This window comes from Geotrypetes seraphini, chromosome 4 (assembly GCF_902459505.1).
Source record: "Geotrypetes seraphini chromosome 4, aGeoSer1.1, whole genome shotgun sequence".
NCBI classification, from domain to species: domain Eukaryota; kingdom Metazoa; phylum Chordata; class Amphibia; order Gymnophiona; family Dermophiidae; genus Geotrypetes; species Geotrypetes seraphini.
This window is the reverse complement of record NC_047087.1, coordinates 72,713,675-72,741,182: the sequence shown is the minus strand read 5'-3', so window position 1 is coordinate 72,741,182 and position 27,508 is coordinate 72,713,675. Positions and strand designations below refer to the sequence as shown.

At 42.1% G+C, this 27,508-nt stretch overlaps 1 protein-coding gene across 1 annotated transcript in view; it reads left to right on the top strand.

Moving 5' to 3' along the window:
* The window catches only part of EPHA6 (EPH receptor A6), an 895,964-nt gene that overhangs the window by 74,397 nt on the left and 794,059 nt on the right, over positions 1–27,508 (top strand). The window contains exon 2 of the mRNA XM_033941517.1: positions 9,571–9,635. Coding sequence (XP_033797408.1) covers positions 9,571–9,635 — 65 coding nt within the window. The remainder of the gene's footprint in view (positions 1–9,570; positions 9,636–27,508) is intronic.

The following is a 27,508-nucleotide window of genomic DNA, read 5'->3' as shown; positions in this document are numbered from 1 at the left end:
GATGTATTACCTGCAATGCAATTCCAGTTAATGGCTCATCACCTGTCATCAGAAGAAATAAATTATGGTGGATACTTGACAGAATCTCAACAAACCACATAGCAGTACATTGACAAAATATCTGTATCTCATGTGGTATTTATATCTAAAGAGAGCAATATTCATACCATGAAACTCTCTCCCAAAATTAATAACCATACCTTAATATTTGCTACTAAGATGCATTGGATACAGTGACAACAATCTCATTGTAGCCAGGGAAACAGCTTGCAATCTGGCACAATCCCAAAATGTAGATCAAGTTATTTCCTGGAGGAACTGGCAATGAGCCCCCCCCCCCCCGCCCCCTTCTCCTTCCTCGCCCCTCTCTATAAGTCGCCTTGAGCCTACCTAAGTATGAGCGACACAGAAATAGAAGATTAGATTAGATTAGATTAGGTCCTTTGATCAGATAATGAGTAATGGCCATCCCTTGTCCTTTGCAGAATTTAGGCATAGATATTGGTCTTTTGGAGGCTGTGATTACCAATGGATGAGTTTGTACAAATTTAAATTATCATATTGGAATTAGAGATTGGTATGATTTGGCCCTAACTTGACCCTAAGTGATGGCAAGGGTTCCCCCCCCCCCTTCTTTTATAGTATTTTATATGACAAAGATTATGGCCCATCTTTCAGTCTATAGCTTATTAGACAAGTTCTCCTTTGCCAAATTAGAGTCAAATTAATCCTTGTTTGGAGCACAGTTAACAGACCACTATTGGCAGCTGATATGACCCAATCTTTGCTTTGTTCTCACTCATAGAGCAGTTTGATTGGTTAGGTCAAACTAATACTTCTTGGCTTTGATCATTGTGTAACTCATAAGTATACTTTTTGAATGACATCTAATTAGGCCCTTCTAGATAGATAAAGGATTTGTAATACTCTAAGAAGATTTTGAAATGTGAATGTGTTTAGTTCAAAATTATAATACATCAAACCTTACACCCTGCCTTTGCCACAGTGAACTGCAAACTGAAGCTTATTGATATTCTCATCTCCATTGGCCTCCAAATGGTTCTAAATAGAAAGTTCTGATATCTCTTAATAGTACTGTTTGGTAAAAATACAGTTTGCCCATTTAGGCAAGATAAACTTCATACTGCCAAAATGACAAAACTTATGGTAACTTTATGGACATCTGGCAGCCCATTGAGTTTTTCTTTGAACAATGTATAAATTGATGTATTCTCTGGATGGCCTCTATTCCCTGTACTCAGTTTGTTGTTTTCTTCTTGGCTCACGGTAAGATGTTATTGAAATTCAATAAACAGATTGAACTAAAAAGAAAGAGGGAGCAATGTTCAGATTGTTCGTTTTAAGGCAAATCATATGTTTCACCTGCAAACTTTGCATAATGTTGAAACTTGTTAGGGATACAAAGAACATTCAGTTTTCTCTTCCATATGTAGAAATCTGAAAATGCATTCTTTGACCTTGACATGCCAATGGAAATGTATCCTCTGAAGATAAATATTCAGCAGCATTAGCCGTCACTATCTGGACACCCAATGAATATCTTTACTGATGATCTTGTCACTATCTAGATAGTGTTGGAGTGGTCTGGGGGTAAAACTGGGACTGAGACTAGTGTCATTATCCAGATAACTATGGGATCGATATTCAGCTGTTGGCAGTGAATGTTATGTTCACCACTGATGGCATTATTCCTGGATATTCAAACCCAGACCTGTGTAGGCTTTGGCTTTGAATATCTGCTTATTTTTAAGCTGATTTCATCACCTATGCAACTATGGGTTAATATAAAAAAATAGATGAAGGCAGTCACTAACCCTAGTCACTTAAGTGGCAAATATCAGCACTTAAGCAGCCAAAAGCTGTCTCCATCCACATAACACTCCCAAGACAGCCAGATTTGTGTTCATCAGTAATCACAATATTCAGTGGCATTTAACTGTTTAAGTGCCACTGAATTTTAGCAGCTAGCCTGAAACAAGTGATTTAATCAGTCAGTAGTCGGCCCTATATTGATAACTTAGGAAAGAAAAATGACTAACCTAAATCTATCTGGACAAACTATATAGATAGTAGCTGAATATCCTTGCTCTCTGGATAGTGCCACCACTTTTTCCCTCTATCTGAATATTCAATGGAAATTACTATCCAGATACTACCACTGAATATTCAGATGTTTTTTGCATCTGGTATTTTTAAAAAATGCTAACTGTTGCAGGCTTAATACTGGACATAGTATAGGGACACATATTTTCATTGTTGGTAGATTTGTCATGTAATCAATGACTTTTAGAATCAACTGTAAAGTGATCTTGATAGGCCAGAGCACACTACATGGTTTCAAGAAAGGTTTAGATAGGTTCCTAAAGGATGAGGGGATTGAGGGTTACAGATAGATGTAGAGGTAGGTTACAGAAATGGTCAGGAACCACTTCACAGGTCACAGATCTGATGGGCCGCCGCGGGAGCGGACCGCTGGGCGTGATGGACCTCTGGTCTGATCCAGTGGTGGCAACTTCTTTTGTTCTTAATTCTGCAGAGTGCTAAACTGAATTTATTAGAGAACAGTTTGGGACTTGAAACTTAGGGTCTCTTCTATCAAACTGCGTTAGCAGTTTTTAGCGCAGAGAGCCACTCTGAATGGCCCGTATTGCTCCAAATGCTCAGTTTGATGGAAGAGGCCCTTAGTTTGGGAATTGAAATTTAGTTGTATGGAAAACATGCTTAATAGTCAAGAGATGCATATTATTGCAAAGGATAAAAATAGATCCACCTATTCTGACACTCTGGGAAACTAAAATAAGAACATAACAGTTGGCATATTGGGATATTCTGAAGGTCCATCAAGCCCAATATCCTGTTTCCAACAGAGGCCAATCCAGGTCACAAGTACCATATACTGTATACTCTAATATAAACCAGGACTTTTGGGCCCAAAAATTGGCCCAAAAATGTGGGTCCCGGTTTATATTCAGGCCAGTGCATACCCTATCCCCTTCCAGACTTATTGCAGCCTCCTGCAGGCTCTGCACCCTGTCCCCCTTCCCTGCCCTGTCCATCATATCTTCTCTGCCACAGGAATCCTGGAGGTGTAGCAGGAAGGAGCAAGCTTTCTGTGCTCCTGCCCCGATGCTAGCCCAGTCGGTCGGTCGCTAATGTGAGTTCTGGCTTCAGCCGTTAAACGGTACCGAGTAGGAGCATGCTTTGGCACCTCCGCTGCTGCTCGGCACTAAGTGGCTTTCTGAATGGCTCCTGCAAATTATCGCAACAATTTGTGGGAAACATTCAGGAAGCCACTCAACACTGAGCAACAGTGGTGATACCAAACTATGGTCCAACTCGGTACCGCTCAGCAGCTGAAGCCGGAACTCGCAGCAGCAACCGACCGACTAACCAGGTTAACAGCAGGACAGGAGCGCGAAGGGGGACAGGGTAGTGAGCCAGAGAGGGAGGGATGGGGGCTGTGTGCAGTGCCTGGCAGAGAGGGGGCTGGGCGCAGAGCCTGACAGGAGATGGAGGGAGCACTGGGTACAGATCCTGGCAGGGCAGGGCACTTGAATATTAAGCCATCCGACTTGTATTCAAGTCAATTATTTTTCCTTCTTTTTGGGGGAAAAATGGGGGTCTCAACTTATTTTCATATTGACTTGTATTCGAGTATATATGGTACCAGGTAATATCCCAAAAGAGTGAACCAGATTTTATGCTGCTTATCCTAAAAATAAGCATTGGATTTTCTCTACTGCATCTTAATAAAGGCTTATGGACTTTCAGGAAAGTATCTAAACTTTTTAAACCCTGCTAAACTAATTGCTTTTACCACATTCTATGGCAACAAATTTGAGAGTTTTATTACAGGTTGAGTGAAGAAATATTTGTTCTATTTTGTTTTAAATTTACTTCTTAGTATGTAGCTTCATTGTATGCCCCCTAGTCTTGAAAGGGTAAACAAGTGAACCAAGTCTACCCATTCCACTTCACTCAGTATTTTATAAATCTCTATCATATCTCCCCTCAGATGTCTCTTCTTCAAGCTGAAGAGTCCTTTTATGTTAATTACTTATTCTTGATTTCTTATAATTTTATTTCTTTAATTTTATGATATTATAAATCAAATAAAATTATAAGAAATGAAGACTAAGGGATCCTTTTATCAAGCCGCGCTAGCGGGGTTAGTGTGTCGGACATTTCATCACGCGCTAACCCCCACGGCCAGCTAAAAAACTAACACCTGCTCAATGCAGACGTTAGCAGCTAGTATGGCAGGCGGTTTAACTCGCGGTATTATGCGCGTTAAACCCCTACCGCAGCTTGATAAAAGGACCCCTAAATAATTAACATAAAAGGAAATTAGGAATAATTCCTTCAAGTTTCAAGTTTTTTTTTATTTTACTGAGAAGGGAACCCAAGTGAAGTAAAGATTACATGAGTAAAGTTTTTGTATAAAAGTACTAACTGAGGAGTAAGATATAAGTGACATTAGTAATTTTTCTCAGTATTCTGCAGATAATAATTTGTGCCTTTGAACTCTACTGTCTACCCTTCTTCATTGAGAATATTGATCATTTAACCCTACTGGAAACAAAATAGTGGAAACAATTATAAAAAATAAAATTGTGAAACACATAGTCAAACATAATTTCATGGGACAGAGACAGCATGGATTCGATCGAGGGAGTCCTTGCCTCACTAATTTGCTTGACATCCTTGAAGGTGTGAATAAACATGTGGATAGAAGTGAGTCAGTTGATGAAGATTTTCCAAAAGCTTTTCACAAAGTTCCATTATGACAGGCTCCTGAGAAAAATAAAGAGACATGGGATGGGAGGAAAGTTCAGTTTTGGATTAGGAATTGGTTATTGGATAGAAAACAGAGAGTAGGGTTAAATGGCCATTTTTCTCAATGGAGGAGGGTAAATAGTGACGTGCCACAGGGATATGTATTGGGATCTCAGCGAGAGGGAGAATTAGAAGGCCTTGAGTATGCGCAGATGCATGCTCAAGGCCCAGCAGAGGCAGGAAGTTCTTCAAGTGGCACCGGCACATCCTGTGGGCTGTATGCTGGTGCCAGACGGGGGGCAAATTTCAAGTTGTTCAGGCAGGGGATGCCGGGTCACGCGGGGGGGGGGGCCTTTGCAAGCCGGGGGGGGGGAGCATCGCCTCTGGCCTCAGGGGGTGGGGGGGAACGTATTAAGCGAGTTTCCATTATTTCCTATGGGGAAAGTCGCTTTGATATACGAGTATTTTGGTTTACGAGCATGCTTCTGGAACGAATTATGCTCGTAAACCAAGGTTCCACTGTATTTTAAAAAATGGATGGTGAGCAAGACTAAGGTCTCCTTTTACTAAGGTGTGCTAGCGTTTTTAGCACGTGCACAAGATTAGGGTGTGCTAGCTCAAAAATTACCACCTGCTTAAAAGGAGGCGGTAGCAGCTAGTGCACGCGGCATTTTAGCACGTGCTAAGTGCATGCTAAAACCACTAGCACGCCTTTGTAAAAGGAGCCCTAAGATTGTTATAATGTCTCTGTTTCACTCCATGGTGTGACCTCATCTTGAGTATTGCATTCAATTTTGGTTGCACTGTCTCTAGAAAGATATAGTGGAACTAGAAATGTTTTAAAGAAGATAAAATGGAACTCTTCTTGTATGAAGAAAGACTAAGGGCTCCTTTTATCAAGGTGCGCTATGGGGGTTAGTGCGTCGGACACTTTATCATGCGCTAACCCCCGCAGCACACCAAAAAACTAACGCCTCATCAATGGAGGCGTTAGCGACTACCGCAGCAGGCGGCTGAACGCGCGGTATTCCGCACGTTAACCGCCTATCGCAGCTTGATAAAAGGAGCCCTAAATAAAGTAGGGCTTTCAGCTTGAAAAGGAGATAGCTGAGGAGAGATATGATTGAAGTCTACAAAATCCTGAGTGGTGTAGAACGGGTACAATTGGATCAATTTTTACTCCGTCAAAAATTACAAAGACTAGGGGACACTCAATGAAGTTACAGGGAAATACTTTTAAAACCAATAGGAGGAAATATTTTTCACTTTGAGAACAGTTAAGCTCTGGAACGCGTTGCCAGAGGTTGTGGTAAGAGCAGTTAACATAGCTGGTTTTAAAAAAGATTTGTACAATTTCCTGGAGGAAATGCTCACAGTCTGTTATTGAGACAGATATGGGGGAAGCCACTGCTTGCCCTGGATCGGTAGCATGGAATGTTGCTACTATTTGTTGTTGTTTTTTTTTGCCTGGTTCTAGTGATCTGGACTGGCCGCTGTGAAGACAGACTACTGGGCTAGATGGACCATTGGTCTAACCCAGTAAGGCTATTCTTATGTTTTTATGTACTCTCCATTTTCTTCTTTTAACTAGTTGTTAATTCACAACAGTACAATTTTTTCTTTTCCATTACGTTCTAATTTCCTCAGGAGACATTTATGAGGTACTTTGTCAAATGCCTTTTGAAAATCAACTGGTTCACCTTTACCCACCTGCTTATTCATCCATTGACAGAAATGTAGTAGAACGGTGAAACAAATCCATGTTTGCTTTGACTCATTAATCCATGCCTTTGTATATGCTCTGCAATTGAATTCTTTATAATAGTCTCTACCATTTTTCCTGGCACCAAGGTCAAGCTCACGGCTCTATAATTTCCCAGATCACCTCTGGAACCTTTTATTTTTAAACTGGGATTATATTTGCCACCCTCCAATCTTCCAGTTCCATGCTTGATTTTAAAGATAAATTAAATGCATTTCTTGCTTCAGATGGAACATTTGTCCATTTTTGTTAAGAGGAAGAAAAGTGTATCTAAATCAAGCTGTAGTCCCCATTTCTAGAATGATAACTTTATAGCATAGTATTGAGGGTTGGAGTGGGTAGAGATGGGAGGTAGGAACATGCTAACATATTTATGTGTACTAATTTGTTTAATCTTTTAACTGGCAGATGGTGAAATGGCTGCTTTATGTAACTCGATGTTGAACGAGAGCAACAGTGCCAAGTAACACCCGTATTTCCGGCACCTATCTTTGCCGGAGGCATTATTCTCTAAACAGTGCAATCGCAATCGCTCAGCTGATCACAGCTGGGGTATTTTCCCCCTGATCAGCTGAGCTGGCAGGCCTCCAAGAAGCCACGGCTTTAGGGAGGCCTACAGGCTCATCTGATCAGGGATTCACTTTCCGCGATCAGCTCAGCAGCCACGTCTATTTGTAATGTAGGGAGATGTCTAGGTCCGCCCAAGGCCACTTCTGGGTGAAACCACGCCCTAGGAGAGTGTAGGCGACCTGCCTCATTTTATTTTTTTAACGTGCATCCTAATTGGCTGCTAGACAGCGAGAGGACACTGACTACCGCCTACAGTCAGGACACTCATTTATAGACTCTGCCCCTTAGTGTACATTATCCCAACACTTAACTTTTGGTGACATTTTGAGAATTACCTCTATTTTTTTTTCCAGGAAGAACATTTTAACTCCTTATAAACAAAGAGGGGGATATATTAAACTGGAAAGTTACTTCAAAGGAATCTTCAAACTAAGTAATAATAAAGCATAGAATGCTTCAAAATACTACATTTGATTTTTTTTCATGCAAAAGCCACCTTTTGACAAATAACTTTACAAATTGCAAATGGTAAATTTTTGGTCAACTACATGTGAAAGTTTACTACAATTCTGCATTAATAAATTGCTGTGATGCAATATTATGCAAAGCAGCTCATTAAAGCAGAATTCTGAAAAGAAAAAAAAAACAACCTCTGCATGTGAGAATATATTTGTGAGCCAATGTTCAATACAGAAAAGGATAATTACCCCTCAACAAGATTTCTACTGACCTTGTAATAAAAGTGTCTCCTGCAAATTTGTTTTGGAATTCATGTAGAAAAGTTGCATGGAAAAGAGGGCTGCTGTCACTCAAGAAATCTTGCAGTTTAGTACCAGGGGGTGCTGAAAACTTTCAAGTTTCAAATTTATTTCAATTTTGTTATCCCGCCTTTTCAAAGTTTCAAACGGCTAACATTCATAAAACATTTAAGTGGGGTAAAGACAATTAAGACAGAATAATAAAACAACATCAAATATTAAAGTTCTCAGGCCAGCCAAGAAGAGAATGACGGATATTGTTCAATCAATGATCTGAAACCATCTCAAAAACAAGAATTTTGTTTATGGAAACTGGCACTTAAATAAAATAACACTCTTTTCCGCTATAGTAGCAAAATAATGCTCAGAATTTAGGAAGTTGGTTGGCTGGGCTGATAATTTTTCAGCACCCCCTCAAATGTAATAAAAGTGAGCCAAGTATAGGACAAGCAGGCCATTGTGACATCACTGATGAGATTGGCTCTTATTGGTGGAATGAGGCATTATGACATCACAATCACAACTCTAGTTACCAGAGACTGAAACTCTTCACACAACCAGGGGGTGCTGAAAAGTGCTGAAAAGAAGAGAATGACATGTATATGGAACATGGAACGATTGGCTGGGTAACATTATCACGCACTCCTCTTCCTACCTAAGTTTCAGAAAACTTATAAAAACAAACTTGTTCAAGCAATTTGTAACCAAGTCCTCTTAAGCCTTACCTCTCCATTTCCAACCAAATTGTTCCCAAGTTCTCTCATGCCTCACCTCTGTATCATGCTCTCCTGTATTTTGATGATCTTACATTGTACCTATATTCGCTGATTGTCCAGCTCTTCATTGTTGTAGACCACCTCGAACTACCACGGCTTTGGCGGTATATAAGAATAAAATTATTATTATTATTATTATATGGTTCAATTAATGATCTGAAATGATGTCAAAACATAGAATTTTGTTTCTGCAAATTGGCACTTACAGCCTCTTTTACAAAGCTGCGCTAGCAAATGCGCTGCACGGAAGCCACTAGTGCGCCTTTGTAAAAAAGGCCATTAATGAATTAAGATAACACTCTTTTCAGGTATAGTGGCAAAATAATGCTCCAAATTTAGGAAGATATGTGGTCGGGCTAAGAACTTTTCAGCACCCCTCATAAATCAGCCTATAAAAATTAAGATGTGATACTACTACATTCTGATTTAAGCAATGATTGCTGTTGGCTAATATTGGCTCCTACATCTGTGTGCCCATGGCCAAGGATTCACACATCTTCCTGTTATGGTTGGGAAACATAAGAGCTGCAATTTCAGATCATCTGAATTAATGGTGATGGTAATGAATTCACTTTTTGTAAGCACTAGGTCATAAAATTCACAACTTTCTTTGCAGAAGAACGGTTATTAAGGAACCTCATGTTCTGTGCTATATGCCAGCTGTTTGCCATGACACAGTGTTTTTAAATTAGCATTTAAAGACTAGAAGTCTGATTCTCACATATGGATAAAACCCTCTTGATTAGCCAGGCTTTTTGTTCCTGTTCTTAGCAAAGGAACAAGGTACATAACCTAATTGAATTTGTTCACTTGTACTGCAAATTTAAGCATGCTGTTTTGAGTACGTATGACATCGATTTAACCAATAAAGAAAGCTTCTTAAATCAACCTTTTTCTTCATTTCTAGTTGTGCTACTTGATACCACGGCTGTACTTGGAGAACTGGGCTGGAAAACCTATCCATTAAATGGAGTAAGTAAGGACAACTTTTGTTCTCCTTGTTGTCTATGTTTTGCTAGGTTTGAGATATGATTGATAATATAACTGGCAAATTGGTTGACTTAGGGCTCCTTTTACTAAAGTGCACTAGCGTTTTTAGCGCACGCACAAAATTATCGCAAGCTAAACCACACGGTATGCTTCTAGAATAACGCCAGCTCAATGCCGGAGTTAAGGTCTAGCACACGCGGCAATTTAGTGCATGCTATTCCGCGCATTAAGGCCTTAACGCATCTTAGTAAAAGGAGCCCTTAGTGCCTACTGCAAAAGAGATTAATCCTGTAAATATTTTACAGATTTTTGTATATTTGCAACAACACCATGCAATCATTATACCAAAATATGAGGGATCAATAGGCCTTAATTTTAGAAACATCTCCATATCTAAATAATAGCTTGCAGCGTTGTATGGTCAGGGTTTTCTAGGGATTTAGTGAATCCCCAGCTCTGTCATGACACTGTCTGTTGTTATTTACCTGTTTAATTTTTTTCTAAAATTTGCAGTGTCATCTCTCCCCTTCCCTCACTTCCCCTTGGAGATTCAGCTTCTCCTCTCCTCTCTCTCTTTCTATCTCCCCATTCCCTGTGCAGGTCTAGCAGATGTCTGCCTCCTCACCCCCTCTCACGGATCCAGCACCAATCTCTCTTTTTTCTCACTTTTTCCCTCCCTCCTCAATCCTTCAAACCTTTCTTCTGTGCCTGCTATGGTGGTATTAAATACACACTTGCTATACCCTGCCCTAGAAATTTCCCTCGTTCATTCCTTGACTTCCCTCTGTTTCAACTTCCTGTTTTCAAGTGTGCAGGATGTGGCAGAGGGAAAGCTCCGAGGAGCTTGTTCCACCCTATTAGTGACATCAGACTCTGCTCTAGGAGACAGCTCTGGGGAAGTTTTTACCATCTGAAATATTGTTTCTCTCTCCAGTAGCAGAGTATGGGAGCTTGTTCCACCCTGTTAGTGATGTCAGACTCTGCTCTACTCAGAGGCAGCCCTGGGGGAGGTTTGAATTTCTGAACTGTTGTTTATCTTTCCAGTCGCAGGGTGTAGGAGTTGTAATTTTATATATAATTTTATGTTTTCAATGTTGTCCCCTTTTGGTAAATTATTCCCTGCAGCTTTGGTGTTCTCTTTTTTGGAGAATAGAAATGGAGCTTTGTAAAGTGTTGTTGCTCTATTTGAGCTGGTTTACTTTTTGGGGTGCTACTGCCAAATTTATTTCAGTTTATTATTTTACAGTTAGACCTTTAAGGGACTTAAAACCTATTCCATAGTATAAAATGTTGATTGATTGTTCATCAACGGGTCCTTTTCTCATCTCCGTTGCTTCTGGAAGGCATGTACTTATATACCACTAGAGTCAGCAGAGAAGGGGAACTCGGATTCTTAGCACTCCATCATGCACTTGTGAATGCGTTAAGAAGGAATTTGTTCCCATTCCTTGTGAATACTTAAATATTAGATCACTTAGAAGTATGGTTCACATGGTAAAAGATTAGCTTTTGAAAGAACAATTAGGATGTCTATTCTTGATGGAAAACTGGTTGAGATATGATAATGATCTATTTAAAAAACACATTTTGTCCTCCAGATTATAATGTCTTACCGTTATGTAGGCAAAATAAGTGTGGTGGAGGTTTGGCTATCATTTTGAAGTCTCTTATGGAGTTTACTTTGCTGGACTCCAAATTTACACCTGATGTGGAGATTTTAGTTTGTCAAATTACTGATACATCACTGACAGATTCTTTAACTTGCATACTTTGTTATGTGCCCTCATACATGCGTGAGGACTTCTAAGAATTTATAACTAATAATTCATTGACGTCACCATACTGTATGTTAGCGGGTAATACAAATTTGTATTTAGAAGATGTGACTGCACCAATGGTTGAAGAATTTAAAACTAGTTTAACTTCTCTCAGATATGTTATGCCTGATTTTTCTAGGACATATTAGAAAGAGCATCATCTAGATCTGGTCACTTTTTCTAAAATGAATGCTTTATGGCCACATATTTATCTTTATGATATATATTGAAAAGCGACTCTATGGTCTGATCATTTTATATGCTCTTTTATTTTAAATTGACAAGAGGGGTTTCATCACATGGCCATATACTGTAGATGCTACTGAGTTATGGTCAAATTATGATCTTCATGTTCCCACTGATTCTTCTTTAGATTTTTATACTGATTGGGATTCTCTCAGTGTTAGTATTTTGGATTCTGTCGCTTCTAAGAGAGAGCATGTAAAGTTTCAAAGTAACTGAAATCCTTGGTATGATCCAGAACTTTTGGAAAAAAAAGTGAGTAATTCGCCATTTGGAATGACTTTGGCATCTGGCAGGGTAGATGTTGGGAAGCAATGGAGAGAGGAGTTATAAGAATATAAAAAACAATTGAGAAAAAAAAAAGGATAGAGCATATTGTTCTGCTAGGTAGGGAATTTTGATATTGATTCGAAAAGATTATCCCATTTAGTAAACTGTTTAATAGATGTGAAAAAATGTAAACAGGCACCATAAGAGGTTCCACCAAGTTCAGATGCACTGGCTTAATATTTTCAAGCAAAAATTGTAAATTTAAGATCCTGTTGTCAAGTTGTTATTGCAAAGGATGATATTTGTATTCTTAAACAAGACAACTCTTGCTGCATTACAGATCTGAGTTGGAATTCTTTTCAGTGTTGATTGGAATTTATTTAGAAAACTATGTGAAACAATATGTCCATTCTTTTTGCTTCTTGGATGTATGCTCCCCAAGATTATTTTAAGTTAGCTCTTTCCAATTTTGAAGGGACCTGTTTAAAATGATTACAAATGATGTTGAACTTGGCCAGGTATCCCACAAAAAAAGAGTCATTATCATTACCTCCCAGTGTAAAGGACAAAAAATATCTCGATTCATCTAACTACAAATAGCATCTATTCCTTTTTTTGTTAAACTATTAGAAATAGTTTATACTCAGTTGTTTGATTATTTGGAGAGTTTTGATATATATTATTCTCAGTCAGGCTTTTACCCTCTGTTTAGAACAGAGACAGTATTAGTATCTTTATTAGAATTTCTGTTTATGCTTTTTAGTAAAGGATCAGGGGCACCAATCTTGCAGTTTGATCTTAGTAGTACCTTCAACCTTGAAGATCATAAGTTAATGTTACATTGTTTGGATTCTATAGGAATTTCTTGACATGTCCAGCAACGGTTTCAGGAATTTTTATGTTCTAGAACATATCAGATGCTCTCAAATGTGTCCTTTCTGATACATTGACTAATTCCTCTGGGGTTCCCCAGGGCTCACCCTTCTCTCCATTGCTCTTCACTATCTACATATCATCTTTGGTACCAGGTTATTCAATTTAAGTATCAAACCTTATAGTTATATATACAATATTGCCATCGTTTTATCTTTGAACTCTTTACCATCAAAACAATGCCACCAAATTACCTTAATCTTGACAAGGGTGGAAGAATGGGCAAAGGAATTCAAATTGAAACTCAGTATACCAAAAGCTAAAATTTTATTTGCAATTCCTCAAAGGTTAGCTGAAGAAAATCTTAATATTGCTGTAAAAGGTGTAATTTATTCCATAAAATCCACTATAAAAATCTTAGGAGTTCAGTTAGATCGTAACTTAACCATGCAAGCACAAGTAGATGAAATTGTGTGCAAGGATTTCTGTGCTCTTTGGAAATTACGCTCTATCAGATCATATTTTGACACTACATCATTTCAACTAATGGTGCAGTCTTTAGTTTTATTGGTTATATCTTACTGTAATATACCGTTGTCTAGTACCCAGAACCACCTTCAAAGGCTCCACATGTTACAAAACATGACTGCTCATCTGATTTTCAACTTTAAAAGATCAGATCATATTACACCCTATTTTCATAAACTGCATTGGTTACCTGTGGAGGCACGTATTATTTTTAAGGCCTCATTTTACTAAGGTGCGATAGCGTTTTTAGCTCATGCAGGAAATTACCGAATGCTACGCTTCTAGAACTAACGCCAGCTCAATGCTGGCATTAAGGTTTAGCACACGCGGCAATGTAGCGCGCGCTATTCCACGCGTTAAAGCCCTAACGCGGCTTAGTAAAAGGAACCTTAAGTTAGGTTGTTTTTGGTCTAAGGTACTTTATGGTTTGCTGCATGGCTATTTACTAAATCATTTGGTATGTAACAATTTTCTTTGGCCTTCATGAAATAAGGCATTCTTTATATTTCCCCTGGCCAGAGGATGCATATTTAATAAACTTCAGGGTAGATTGCTTTCTTGCCAGGCAGCAAGCTTGGAATCAGAAATTAATGGGGGGGGGGGATTTAACATTAAATTCTACATCTTATCTCCAGTTTAAAAACTGCTTAAAACCTACGGGGCTCATAATCGAAAGAGAAAAATGTCCAAAATTCGGCCTAAGTCGGCACTTAGACGAACATTTCTCAAAAACGTCCAAGCGCCGATAATAAAACCGGGTTTTGGATGTATTTAAAAATGACCTAGGCCTTCATAGTGCCACTCAATGTCCAAAGCTAAACAGAGAGTTTCAGGAGGTATGTCGAGGGCAGGAGTTGGGCGGGACGTGGGCCGGCTTAGACTTAGTCATACAGCATGTAAAACTGAAAGTTTAACAACAGAGCCTGGACGGAACTTGGGACGTTGTGACTTAGATCATGTAAAACATGGTCTAAGTCACAAAAACCCACCCAAACTCACCAGATAAGCACTGAAAACACATAAAACAGACCCCCACACACTACCCAAGTGATCACCAACCCCCCCACCCCCATAAAAAAAATTTTCACAACTTTAAATTTCAGCCTCCAGACCATCATCACCTGGTCGCCTGGCATAGAAAAGCCTAGTCGTCCAGCCCAGAGGCAGCTTAAGTCATCTTTGGGGTGGGTTAGGGACCCATAGAGAGGAGGACCCATGCCCATAAGCCCCTATAATCACTGCATTGATACTTAAACATGTGCATTCCCCTATACACCCCCAAAACCCTTTTGTACTGGCATATAAGTGGCTCCTGCAACTATAAAGGCTATTGGGGTGGTAGATAAGTGGGTCTAGGGGATTCTGGAGGTGGTTTGGGGGGCTCACCATCACCTATAAGGGAACTGTAGTGAGGAGAAGACATGGCACCCTTTTTGTGAAGTTCACAGCAGTGCCCTGTAAGGTACCCCACTATTTAGGTGCCATGTCTGGGTGTGCAGTCCATCACTTTGCAGACCCCTCCCACGTCCAACAGGGCTTGTTCTAGGTGTTTTGAACTTGGACGGAAAGTTGGACGGAAATGTGGTATAAAGATAGACGATTTAGTGGCTTGGACGATCAGATCAGCAGGACGTATAATTAGACGATTTTCAAAAGTACAAAAAGTTGGATGTATCTTTCAAAAATGTGTCTTAGGCTCTTTTTAACTTTAGACGACTTGCGAGATGGACGTAAACGGACTTAGACGTCCCTTTCGATTATGCCCCTCCACTTGTTTAAGAAATTTTTAGATATGTGTAGCATTTAAATTTTCATCAATGATTGTTGATTTATTAATTGTGCAAGTTATACTTGTAATTTGCTGTATATGAACAGTTTCTTTTATTGTCACCCACATTGAACTACAAAGTATTGCAGGATAGAAATACAATTTTACGTTATGCTATGTTACTATTTATCACCACTACTGCTGGCAAATAAGGCAGATTTTGAAGTCCAGTGAGTTGGGTGCAGTATGTGGAGGACAAGGGAAAGGTGCTGGGTACACAGAGGGGGAAGGCAGGGAGAGAGAGAAAGCTCCTGGACTTTTGGGAAAGGGAAGATAAGGGAAGGGCTAGGGGCTGACTCAAAAGAGAGAGATGGAGGAAGGGAGGAAAGAAGAGGAAGAAGTGCAAGAGCCAAAGGGAGGAGGGGCAGGAGGGATGCTGAACTCATAGAAGGAGAATTGGGGGAGAGGGGGAAATTCCAAACTACCAGGTAAGGGGCTAGGGAGATAAGTGAGGCATGCCAAACTACCAGAGAGACCAGGAATAGAGAAGGAGATGCCAAACTATTGTGTAGGAGACCAGGAAGAGAGAAGGAAAATGCCAGACCAAGTGGGTGGGAGTGGGGAGAGAGAGAGTAAAAGAGAAAGAGATGTTGAACTTCAATGAATAGAGGGAAGAAAGGGGGAGATATATTGATCTTACAGAGAAGAGGGAAGGAAGATGCCAGATTATAGGGGGAGAACAAAAGAGATAGAGATACAGAACTTCAGTGAATGGAGGAAAGAAAGAAGGAGAGATACTGAGCTTAGAGGTAGGGAGAGGATGGAGATAGAAAGAGAAATGCAAACTTTTAAGATTAGGGACACAAAGGTAATTAGAACTGAAAGGTATAGTGACATATAAGTGGACTGTTATGTTATGTTATGTTATTCTGGATGATGAACATGGGAGAGAATATAGACATAGAAGGAAAATATTGGATAAGAGGGATATGGGCACAAAGGGGAGATGCTGGAAATTGGGTAGTATAAAGGCACAGAAGGAAGATGCTGGACATGAGAGGAGCAATCGATTTGTAAACTAAGAATTTTATAGCACTGCAAATTCAACCATTAACCTTAAGAACTATATAGCTTTCTACTTCTTCCTTTATATAAGATTGTATAGATGTCTTTGAATTGTTGACCTCTTTGTTGATTGTCCAGCGCTTCTTGTTGTAAACTGCCTCAAACTTTTCATGGCTTTGGCGGTATATAAAAATAAAATTATTAGTATTATTAGTATTTCAAGACATTGCTTTTACATCAAGTTGAAATTTAATAAAATGTTTTGCTTGTCTTGCAAAACATTTGAAAATCAAGTTACTTGCAATCCAAGGTTTTACTGTATATATTTATATCTCTAATTATTCGTTATTTGGTATCAGCTTTCTGTGTTTCTGTGTGTATGATCAAGGCTAGGTATTCTGTTTGCATGAGATTTCTCCTTAATGATCTGTAGCAATTTGGTTTGCTCAATTTCAGCTCTTCTTTATCTTCTGCAAACTTTGCTACACTCACCTCATCCTGCTCCTCAGATCACACTGGCTTCCTATTCGCCTTTGCATACAGTTCCAACTCCTATTATTAACCCACAAGTTCATTTTGCAGCCCCTCAATATCTTTCCTCTCTTCTCTCTCCTTATACACCTCCGTGAGAACTGTTCCTCAGACAAATTGTTTTTATCTGTACCCTTCTTCTCCATTTCCAATTCCAGACTTTGTTCCTTTCAGCTTGCTGCCCCATGTGCCTGGAATAAACTATCTGAGTATATTTACTGTGTCCTTCCCTCATTCAAAAGTAGGTTGAAAAACCACCTTTTTTGTCTTCAAGTCATAACCCTACTCCCCTCTGCCCTCTGCTCACCACCATAATCAGCAGTTTAACCATCCCCTCTACTGTAACTGTAACTCCTACCCTGGTATCCTGTTTGTCTGTCTTGATTATTTAGATTCTAAGTTCACTTGATTTTATACAGCATTGCTACATCTGGTAGCATTCTAGAAATAATGACGAGAGGGTGCTTAAAAGTTCTCAATAAAAAAAAAAGAGAATGATGTGGATATTTTTCAATCAATGATCTGAAACAATGTAAAAGCATAGAATTGTATTTCTGCAAATTGGCATTTAACAAAATAAGATAACTCTTTTTCACATTCAGAATTTAAGAAGTTGGTTGGTTGGGCTAAGAACTTTTCAGCACCCCCTCATAATTTGATTTTTATTTTATTTATTTATTTAAAAAAACTGTTATCTTGCATATCATACCAATCTATGCAGGTTACTATATACTGTACACACAAATAAATTAATAAACTAACAACCAACAGGTACATATCAAAACTAGACAGTAAAAAATAGAATAAAACCGTGACAAAATACTGTTGGCAAATTAAAACAAATCATAATGCACAAATTATCAACCCTCACCCCTTTTTAGGTAATACTAAAAAACTTTTGTAGTAGTAGTAGTTTCTAGGGGCCACTATAATATGTAGGACATTGATTTTTCCTAGGCAGAGTCCTTGTTTTAAGAAGTTACCCCCACCCCCTCCCTATTCCTATGAGCGTCAGAGCTGTTACTGCTGATTAACTTAGCCTAACTCATCTTCAGATGGAAGACAATTATACATAAAGGAGCTATAACAGTTACCAATATAGGAAAGGTTTATAGTATAATGTGTCGGCATTCATCTTGGCTAGCTTTCAAATCTCATATATATTTCTTTATCAATTACAGGGACTGATAATTGTATTGCAGGAGATTTTTGAGATAGCTTCTTCTGTTATTTCCCATTCTGATGGTCCTTTTGCTACATTTTTTAAAACTGCTGCATTGCATGTGGACTTTTAAATCCTCTATATCTGTGAGATTTATTAGGAAGGACATAGAATAAAGGTAGCTTAACAGCATAGGGGAATTTACAGTAAAAAGAATGTTAGAGTTAATTAAAGTCAAAATAGATACTTTGGGCCGTTGCTGATCTTCAGGTCCTGCCTTCATAGATTTAGCTAGTTGAGAAACAAGTATTTTTTAAAAGTATTCAAAAGAGCCACAAATGTGTCTTATACTGTGCATTCCTAACAGATATGTATATCACTCTTTTGTGAGTAGACTCATTGCATATGCATCATTTTCTAATAGGTCACCTAAAAAACCTTTAAAAAATATATACCTATTTTTATGTCTATTTTGGGGACCTTTAACTAAAGCTTAGCCTGCTCTAACGGAATTAGTCCACACTATTTTGTATCTATGAGCCACTACCGTATTTTCGCGGATATAACGCGCGCGTTATACGTGATTTTACGTACCGCGCATACCCCTCGCGCGTTATATGCCTGAGCGCGGTATACAAAAGTTTTTAAACATAGTTCCCACCCCGCCCGACGCCCGATTCACCCCCCCAGCAGGACCGCTCGCACCCCCACCCCGAACGACCCGCTCGCACGCGCTCCCACCCGCACCCGCATCCACGATCGGAGCAAGAGGGAGCCCAAGCCCTCTTGCCCGGCCGCCTCCCCGACGTCCGATACATCCCCCCCCCGGCAGGACCACTCGCACCCTCACCCCGAAGGACCGCCGACTCCCCAACAATATCGGGCCAGGAGGGAGCCCAAACCCTCCTGGCCACGGCGACCCCCTAACCCCACCCCGCACTACATTACGGGCAGGAGGGATCCCAGGCCCTCCTGCCCTCGACGCAAACCCCCTCCCCCCAACGACCGCCCCCCCCAAGAACCTCCGCCCGTCCCCCAGCCGACCCGCGACCCCCCTGGCCGACCCCCACCACACCCCCACCCACCTTCCCCGTACTTTGTGTAGTTGGGCCAGAAGGGAGCCCAAACCCTCCTGGCCACGGCGACCCCCTAACCCCACCCCGCACTACATTACGGGCAGGAGGGATCCCAGGCCCTCCTGCCCTCGACGCAAACCCCCCTCCCTCCAACGACCGCCCCCCCCCCAAGAACCTCCGACCGCCCCCCAGCCGACCCGCGACCCCCCCACCCCCCTTCCCCGTACCTTTGGAAGTTGGCCGGACAGACGGGAGCCAAACCCGCCTGTCCGGCAGGCAGCCAACGAAGGAATGAGGCCGGATTGGCCCATCCGTCCTAAAGCTCCGCCTACTGGTGGGGCCTAAGGCGCGTGGGCCAATCAGAATAGGCCCTGGAGCCTTAGGTCCCACCTGGGGGCGCGGCCTGAGGCACATGGGCCAAACCCGACCATGTGTCTCAGGCCGCGCCCCCAGGTGGGACCTAAGGCTCCAGGGCCTATTCTGATTGGCCCACGCGCCTTAGGCCCCACCAGTAGGCGGAGCTTTAGGACGGATGGGCCAATCCGGCCTCATTCCTTCGTTGGCTGCCTGCCGGACAGGCGGGTTTGGCTCCCGTCTGTCCGGCCAACTTCCAAAGGTACGGGGAAGGGGGGTGGGGGGGTCGGCCAGGGGGGTCGCGGGTCGGTCGGAGGTTCTTGGGGGGGGGGCGGTCGTTGGAGGGAGGGGGGTTTGCGTCGAGGGCAGGAGGGCCTGGGATCCCTCCTGCCCGTAATGTAGTGCGGGGTGGGGTTAGGGGGTCGCCGTGGCCAGGAGGGTTTGGGCTCCCTTCTGGCCCAACTACACAAAGTACGGGGAAGGCGGGTGGGGGTGTCGTGGGGGTCGGCCAGGGGGGTCGCGGGTCGGCTGGGGGACGGGCGGAGGTTCTTGGGGGGGGCGGTCGTTGGGGGGAGGGGGTTTGCGTCGAGGGCAGGAGGGCCTGGGATCCCTCCTGCCCGTAATGTAGTGCGGGGTGGGGTTAGGGGGTCGCCGTGGCCAGGAGGATTTGGGCTCCCTCCTGGCCCAATATTGTCGGGGAGTCGGCGGTCCTTCGGGGTGGGGGTGCGAGTGGTCCTGCCGAGGGGGGAGAAGAATCGGACGTCGAGGGGGGGGCATCAGGCTTTCAGGATGGGGACAGGACTTCAAGGGGGGACAGGCAGATCTTCAAGGGGGACAGGCAGACCTTCAAGGGGGACAGGACTTCAAGGGGGACAGGCACGGAGAGGCGGGGCAGTGCACCGAAAGTCAGGGCGGGTGAACGGTGAGTCGGGGCAACCAGAGGAGAGTCGGGGCAGTGCACCGAAAGTCAGGGTGAGTCGGGGCAACCAGATGAGAGTCGGGGAGGGCGAAAGGAGAGTCGGGGTGGCCAGAGGAGAGTCGGGGAGAGCGAAAGGAGAGTCGGGGTGGCCAGAGGAGAGTCGGGCAGCATGCGCGTTATATGCCTGAGCGCGGTATAGAAAAGTTTTTGTACATATCATCGTGATTTCTGCGCGCTATACCCCTGTGCGCGTTTTACAATGGTGCGCGTTATATCCGCGAAAATACGGTAATTGAGGTCCTTATGTTTCTTTACAAAATAGGTAGCCATAATTATTTCCAACAGAGCACATATGATATCTCACAAATTTATTTTATTTATTTTATATGAGGCAGATGTAAATGCATGCATCAACCACAGTTTCTGTATGAGCCAATAAATTTATTGGTACCAGTTTCAGATCTGAATAGTGATGTTGAAGAACAGGATTTAATATGGCCCATGTTTCAGATGTCTATGCCTTCCTCAAAAGTCTGATTTCATAACGATCAGAGTATGCAAATCTGAAGTCTTGCCAAGTTGAATCCTATGCCTATGATCTTAATAAAATAATAGCACAAATCTTGCACAGTCCATGGCAAAATGAAACTGTGTATGTTTATACCATCTCAGAAGCAGACATGCACACATAGGCCCGGATTCTGTATAGGATTCCTGGTCTCAGAGAACATGGGCATCCTATACAGAATCGTGCCTAAGCCCGCCTAAAAAAGAACCCGATTCTCTAATCGACGTTCATGTTACAGATGCTGGTTAGAGAATCGGGATGTCGCTTAGCTAACCCGTCCCCACCCCTCGCAAAGAGTACTGGCAGAAGAAATGCCCAAACCTTTCCAGAACCACCCCACCCTCTGCCCATAGGACGAGCCTTAGGCACATGGGCCAACATAAGATTCTGGTTGGCCCAGGTGCTTAAGGCCCCTCCTATAGTTGGGGCCTTAGGCAATTGGGCCAATCAGACCTTAGGCCCTTCCGCAGTGCATCCTACAATGTACCTTGAAGGGGCAGGCCCGCCATTTAGATGAATGCAGGCCTGCCAGCAGGATGAATGGAGGCAAGACCCAGCTGACTGACCATCAAACAAAAATTGGCTAGCCATCAAACAAAAATTAGAGGGGTGTCTGGGGGGGATGAGATTGGGGGTTAAGGGGATCCTGGTGGGGGTGGGGAGTCTGGGGGTATGCTGGGCATTCTAGCAGGGGGGTGTCCGGCAGGAGGGACTGGGCATCCCTCCTGACAGTGATCTACAGGGATAAGGTGTTCCATCAGGAGGGATTAGGCATCCCTCCTGCCACGATTGTTAGGTGTGGGGGTGCCAGGCAGGCGGGACAAGGCATTCCTCCTGCCACAATCATTAGGGGTGGGGGTGCAGGGCAGGAGGGACTGGGCATCACTCCTGCTGCAATCATTAGTGGATGGTGCCAGGCAGGAGGGTCTGGGCATCCCTCCTGCCATGTTCGTTCGGTGGGGATGGGCGATGCAGCTGCTAAACCTATCATGGCCGGGAAATGCCATACTGCGATAATCTCAGCCTACATTGTACGCATCTACTACTGGCCTAGTGAGACACTTACGGCCACCTAAGTTCGCCTAAGACTACTTCCAGGCTAAGCCATGCCCATGCCTAGCCTTAGGTGAGCTTATGCAGGCTTGCGCACCTCCCTAAGCTCCCAGTGGTGCCTCCAATGTAGGCGGCCTGCCTCGGGAGTTTTTTTTTAAAAAAGTGCATGCCAATTGGCTGGTTAGACAGATGTAGGATGCCTACTGCTGCCTACAATCAGGATGCAGTTTATAGAATTTGCCCCATACAGTACATACATAGACATGCGGAGGGGCATTTTCAAAAAAATGGCTGTCTGAGTTGGGACCGACCCCCAGGGCAGTCCGAAGAAATTGATGGAGAAATGATGGAAGATATTAAACGCAACTGCAAGGGAGGCAACACAGTTATCACGGGTGATTTCAATTATCAGGCGATAGACTGGAACCTAGGCACCTCCGGCTGCGCTAGGGAGATCAAGTTCCTGGATGCTGTAGGCAATTGCTTCCTGGAGCAACTTGTCAAGGAAAATACAGGAGGAAATGCAATACTGGACTTAATTCTAAACGGACTACGAGGACCGGCACAAGGTATAGAAGTAGAAGGGACGCTGGGAAACAGCGATCACAACATGATCTGCTTTGACCTGGACGTAGGGGTGAAATATCGGTCCAGAACAATGGTCACGGCATTGAACTTCCGAAAATGGAATTATGAAGGGATGAGACTCATGGTGGGGAAGAAGATTAAGAAGAGGATAAGCACTATAAAAACGCTAGAGCAAGCTTGGTCCCTTTTTAAGGACACAGTCATCGAGGCACAAATCTGCATATACCGCGTATCAACAAAGGATCCAAGAGGAAAAAGAACAAAGAACAGGCGTGGCTCACTGTAGAAGTGAAGGAAGCGATCAGAGACAAGAAAACTTCGTTTAAGGAATGGAAAAGGTTAAAAATGGACGAAAACTGAATAAGCACAAATAACATCAACGCAGGTGCCACAAGGTAGTAAAAGGGGCCAAATGAGACTACGAAGAAAAAATAGCCAAGGATGTGAAAAACTTCAAGCAGTTCTTTCGATACATTAAGGGGAAATGACCTGCGAAGGAAGTGGTGGGGCCGTTGGATGACCGTGGAATAAAGGGAGTGCTAAAGAAGAAAAAGAAATTGCCGACAAACTGAACACATTTTTTGCGTCTGTATTTACCGAAGAGGATATATGCAACATATCGGAACCAATCAGGCTCTATGCTGGAAATGAAGACGGGAAACTAACAGGGCTGACTGTCAGTCTAGAGGAGGTACACAGGCAGATTGATAGGCTAAAAAGCAATAAATCCCCAGGACTGGATGGCATCCATCCGAGGGTCATCAAGGAACTGAAAGGGACTATAGCTGAACTGCTTCAAGTAATAGCCAACCTGTCGATCAAATCGGAAAGATTCTGGAAGACTGGAAGGTGGTGAATGTTACTCTGATCTTCAGAAAGGGTTCGAGGGGAGATCCGGGAAACTACAGACTGGTGAGACTGACCTCAGTACCGGGAAAGATGGTAGAGGCGCTAGATGGATACGGTTTAATGAGGACCAGCCAGCACGGTTTCAGCAAAGGCAGATCTTGTCTGCTGAACTTGCTGCACTTCTTCGAGGGAGTAAACAGGCAGATAGATAAGGGCGATCCGGTCAACATTATTTATCTGGATTTTCAGAAGGTGTTCGACAAGGTTCCACATGAACGACTACTTCGAAAGATTGCGAGTCATGGAATCGACGGTGAAATACTCGCGTGGATTAAAAACTGGCTGGAGCATAGGAAACAGAGAGTGGGGATAAATGGACAATACTCGGACTGGAAGAGCGTCACCAGCAGAGTGCCGCAGAGCTCGGTGCTTGGACCCATGCTCTTCAACATCTTTATAAATGATCTGGACATTGGTACGACGAGTGAGGTGATTAAATTTGCGGACGATATTATTCAGAGTAGTGAAGACGATCAGGCTTTTTGATCGTCCAAGCAGCCATTTAGGACACTTTTTAGACTTTTTTTTTTTAATTATTATTACCCCCATATTTTATATGTCTTTCTAGGCTGGTCATTCCCTGTTCATCTAAATACCTAGGGGGCATGTTGAAGACATGTTTTGAACAGGCTTAGGGCAAGTATAGGACTTGGACATTTTGCAGCAATAATTGACATTTAACAAAATGTCCAGAGCACCATTTAGATGTTTGGGCTAGACCTGTTTTAAAAATGAATAAGGACCAAAGAGATATCCAAACTGACAATATAACCACTGGAAGGATAAAGGCATAACCCTTCCCCCACCCCACTTATTCTCTCAATGGCCACTGACCCACTGCCACCACCCAAAGATGTGAAAGAAACAATATATACCAGCCTGACAGCTTCACATGACCACACAGACATCTCAGCAGAGCAGAGGGGCATTCTAGGGTGAACTGCAGTGAACATCACATTGAAAAGTCCCACCATAACCCATTTATATTGTACGGTGAGTCCTCCAAAACCCACCCAATATGACACCTGCAGGTATAAGGGCTATTGTTGAGGTATACAGGTGGGTACAATAAGTTTTGGGTAGGTTTGGAGGGCTCTCCGTACAATATAAGTGGGTTATGGTGAGATGTGTACCTGTGACTTTTCAATGTGATGTCCATTGCAGTACCCCCTAGAGTGCCCCTCTGCTATGTTGAAATGTCTCTGTAGCCACTCTGCTAAAATGCTGGCTGCTTCCACAGTATGTATGTTTTTTTTTTTGGACATTTTGTTTTCAAAAATGGTCCTAAAAGATAAGCACACTAAGCTCAAAAACATCTAAGAAAAGGTCATTTCCAAAACCAAAAAGTTTGAAGTTTTTCTGATTTGAAAACAGTCATTCTCTCTACTGGAGGTTTGGGTATTTTTCCTAAAACGTACAAAGTCGGACTTAGACATCCTATCAAAAATGCCCTCCACATAATTGTAAATAGGGGAAATGGTTTTATACATGATGTGTTAGGATTTGTTGTCCCTGGTCAATGATTGTCAAAATGGTGTAAATTAATATATACAAAACCAATACGTATTTTGGTTAATATTTAGCCCACAACGGTCAGTATTCATTCCAGATATGTAGGTCCAGGCCATTAGCAAGCACAAGCATTGAAATCCCAGGCTAATTACAGTTGTGCTGTGGGCCAATATTCAGCCAGTATCTGCATAACACACATATACAGGCCCTGGCTGAATACTGACTGGGACCCACATAAGGAATGCAGGTTCCCTCTGCTTTCCCAATTCCCCTTCCTTTCCCCACAATGCCAATCTCCTTTTCTCCCTCTCTCACCCAGTTGCTCCCATCCCTCCAGAAGTACACAAGCATTCCCTAAACACCTCCCTCCCAGGATGTGGTTTTTTTCCCTTCTGTTCTTAAGATAATAGACTATTTTGTAGTCAATGGTTGCTATGGCAATGTAACAAATATGTTTTATTTGGAGGATGCCTTCCTAATAAAAACAGAGACTGACATGCTAGCGTTGTAATGGAAATATTGGCCCACCCTGTATGACAGAGGAGACCTTTGGTTTTTTAAAATACATTTCTCCATTTGTTTTTTTTGTTCTCCCTCAGGATTTGCATTTTTTTTCCTCTGTAATCCTTTTGTCAATTATTGAGAAAAAGAGGCATAAATAGATTACCATTTATGTAAGATAAATAACCACACTACATAAATGAGACCTGTCTCTGTGTGCCAAGACATGTTTTTATCGTGTTGAGCAATTTTCCTCATGCAATACTGTAGCTGTTATAAATAACAACTTCTGATCTACACAACTTCCTTATTTACAAGCTATCATGTGCCCTATTTTTATCATGTTTGTTTTAGCAGTAATATTTAATTGATCGCTTGCATCAAAACTAAATTTATCTCATTTTATCCATTTAAGTTGTGCAGTTAGAATTTAAGTTCCAGATCAAGTACAGGACTGCCTGCCATCAGGCTTTTATTAAAGATGCTTTGATGCTATATTATTGGCATGAATCCTGCCACTGACACAATCACTTCTTCATTAAGTCTATTCCTGCTGCACATTCTTACAGGTCTTACGAAGACAGAGTTGAAATACTTTCTGTATTTCACTACACATGATTTTAATTGTCCATTGCAAATAACTGGCAATATGACACAGGTAGATGGGCATCTTATCACAGAATGTATCTAACAAGGGGAAAGCATCACACACAGCTAATTCTGTTTGCACTGTGGTACATCTGTGAAGTCAAACCATTTTTCTTGCTGATTTTCCAGCAGCATGTCCTATAACTAGGATATCAAGCTGGGAGGCTGTCATCTCTGTGGCATCCTCCATGACTGTTCAAGAGTTTCATGTGAAGTACTCCAGAGGAGGCTAAAATGTTGCCGATACTTTACCGTTGATTGGAGTATACGAATTCTGTTTAATAGGACGATGATCCTTAATGATTGATTCCATTTACCTTCTGCAAGAAACATATGGATTATCCCCTCATAGACTAATTTTGCTGCAATCAGACTGAAAGTTCTACAAGTTGCTTGTCTGGTGTCTGTCTAGAATCCATTTACGCATGATGCCATTACCCTGAAATATCTTTTTTTTTTTCAGATTCTGTTAGTCTTTTCACCTGTGTTTCTCTGCTTTGTTCCACTCAAGTTGCGCTTATTCCTGCGGGATTTCATGGTGAAATGATTTGAAAACAGCTTCATCCTTCAGGCTCTAGGCAACATGAAACGATCTGTATTAGTAGGTCATAGTTGTATTATGTGATACTGCACAACCCCTATCCTCCCCTGATCTAGCAAGTGCAAAACTAGAGATTTCTTAGAAGTCTTTCATCACAACGCTGAATGGTTTTTGAATCACAACTACAGCAGAATGCTAACCTGAAGTCCACTGCAAGATGACACAGGAGAGCTTTGGTGTCATCAGCTCTTAGAAGAAGGAGAGCAAGTTCAGCCAATGGAGAAAGAAACAGAGGCATGAGTAATGAGTAGGAACCTATTGTCAGCGTAATAACTTCATGCATTGTTACATCTCAGCACCAGGAGTGAGTACCGAGCTGCCAAGCAAGCTTTGAACCAGAGGAGATCCTTCTACTCTGCCTTCTTTTGATTTCTCTCTACAAAAAGGAGGAACACTAAAACTTAGAATTCTTTAATGGTTTGTTAAGAGTCTTCAACTTCCCTTTCTGCAGGCAAGAAAAAAGTGTTGGGACTGAAACACTTCTTCAGTTTCTGTTTGGTTTCAATACTGTTGAAAAGTATAGATACATGTAAAAGGCAATTCTATAAACGTCTCCCGCGTTTGACTCACTCTGTGATTCTTCAGGGAGAGTACTATAAATTCCTGTTACACCTTTATATCTCACCTTATAGAGCATATGTGGCAGGATATGCCTCTCATGCCAGCTATCCCAAGTGCCATTCAACGCCAACTGGACTCTTTCATATGTTCTGGTCCTATGACAAATTGCAAACCTTTTGGTCGTTTGTTGGTCTTCACCTGCAGACGATCATGCGGAGGCGAGTTCTGTTGCGGGCAAATGACCTGCTTTTCTCTCAAATCTCTTCCTTGGGATTGTCTAAGGGTAATTCTTTGTTATTGCAAAAATC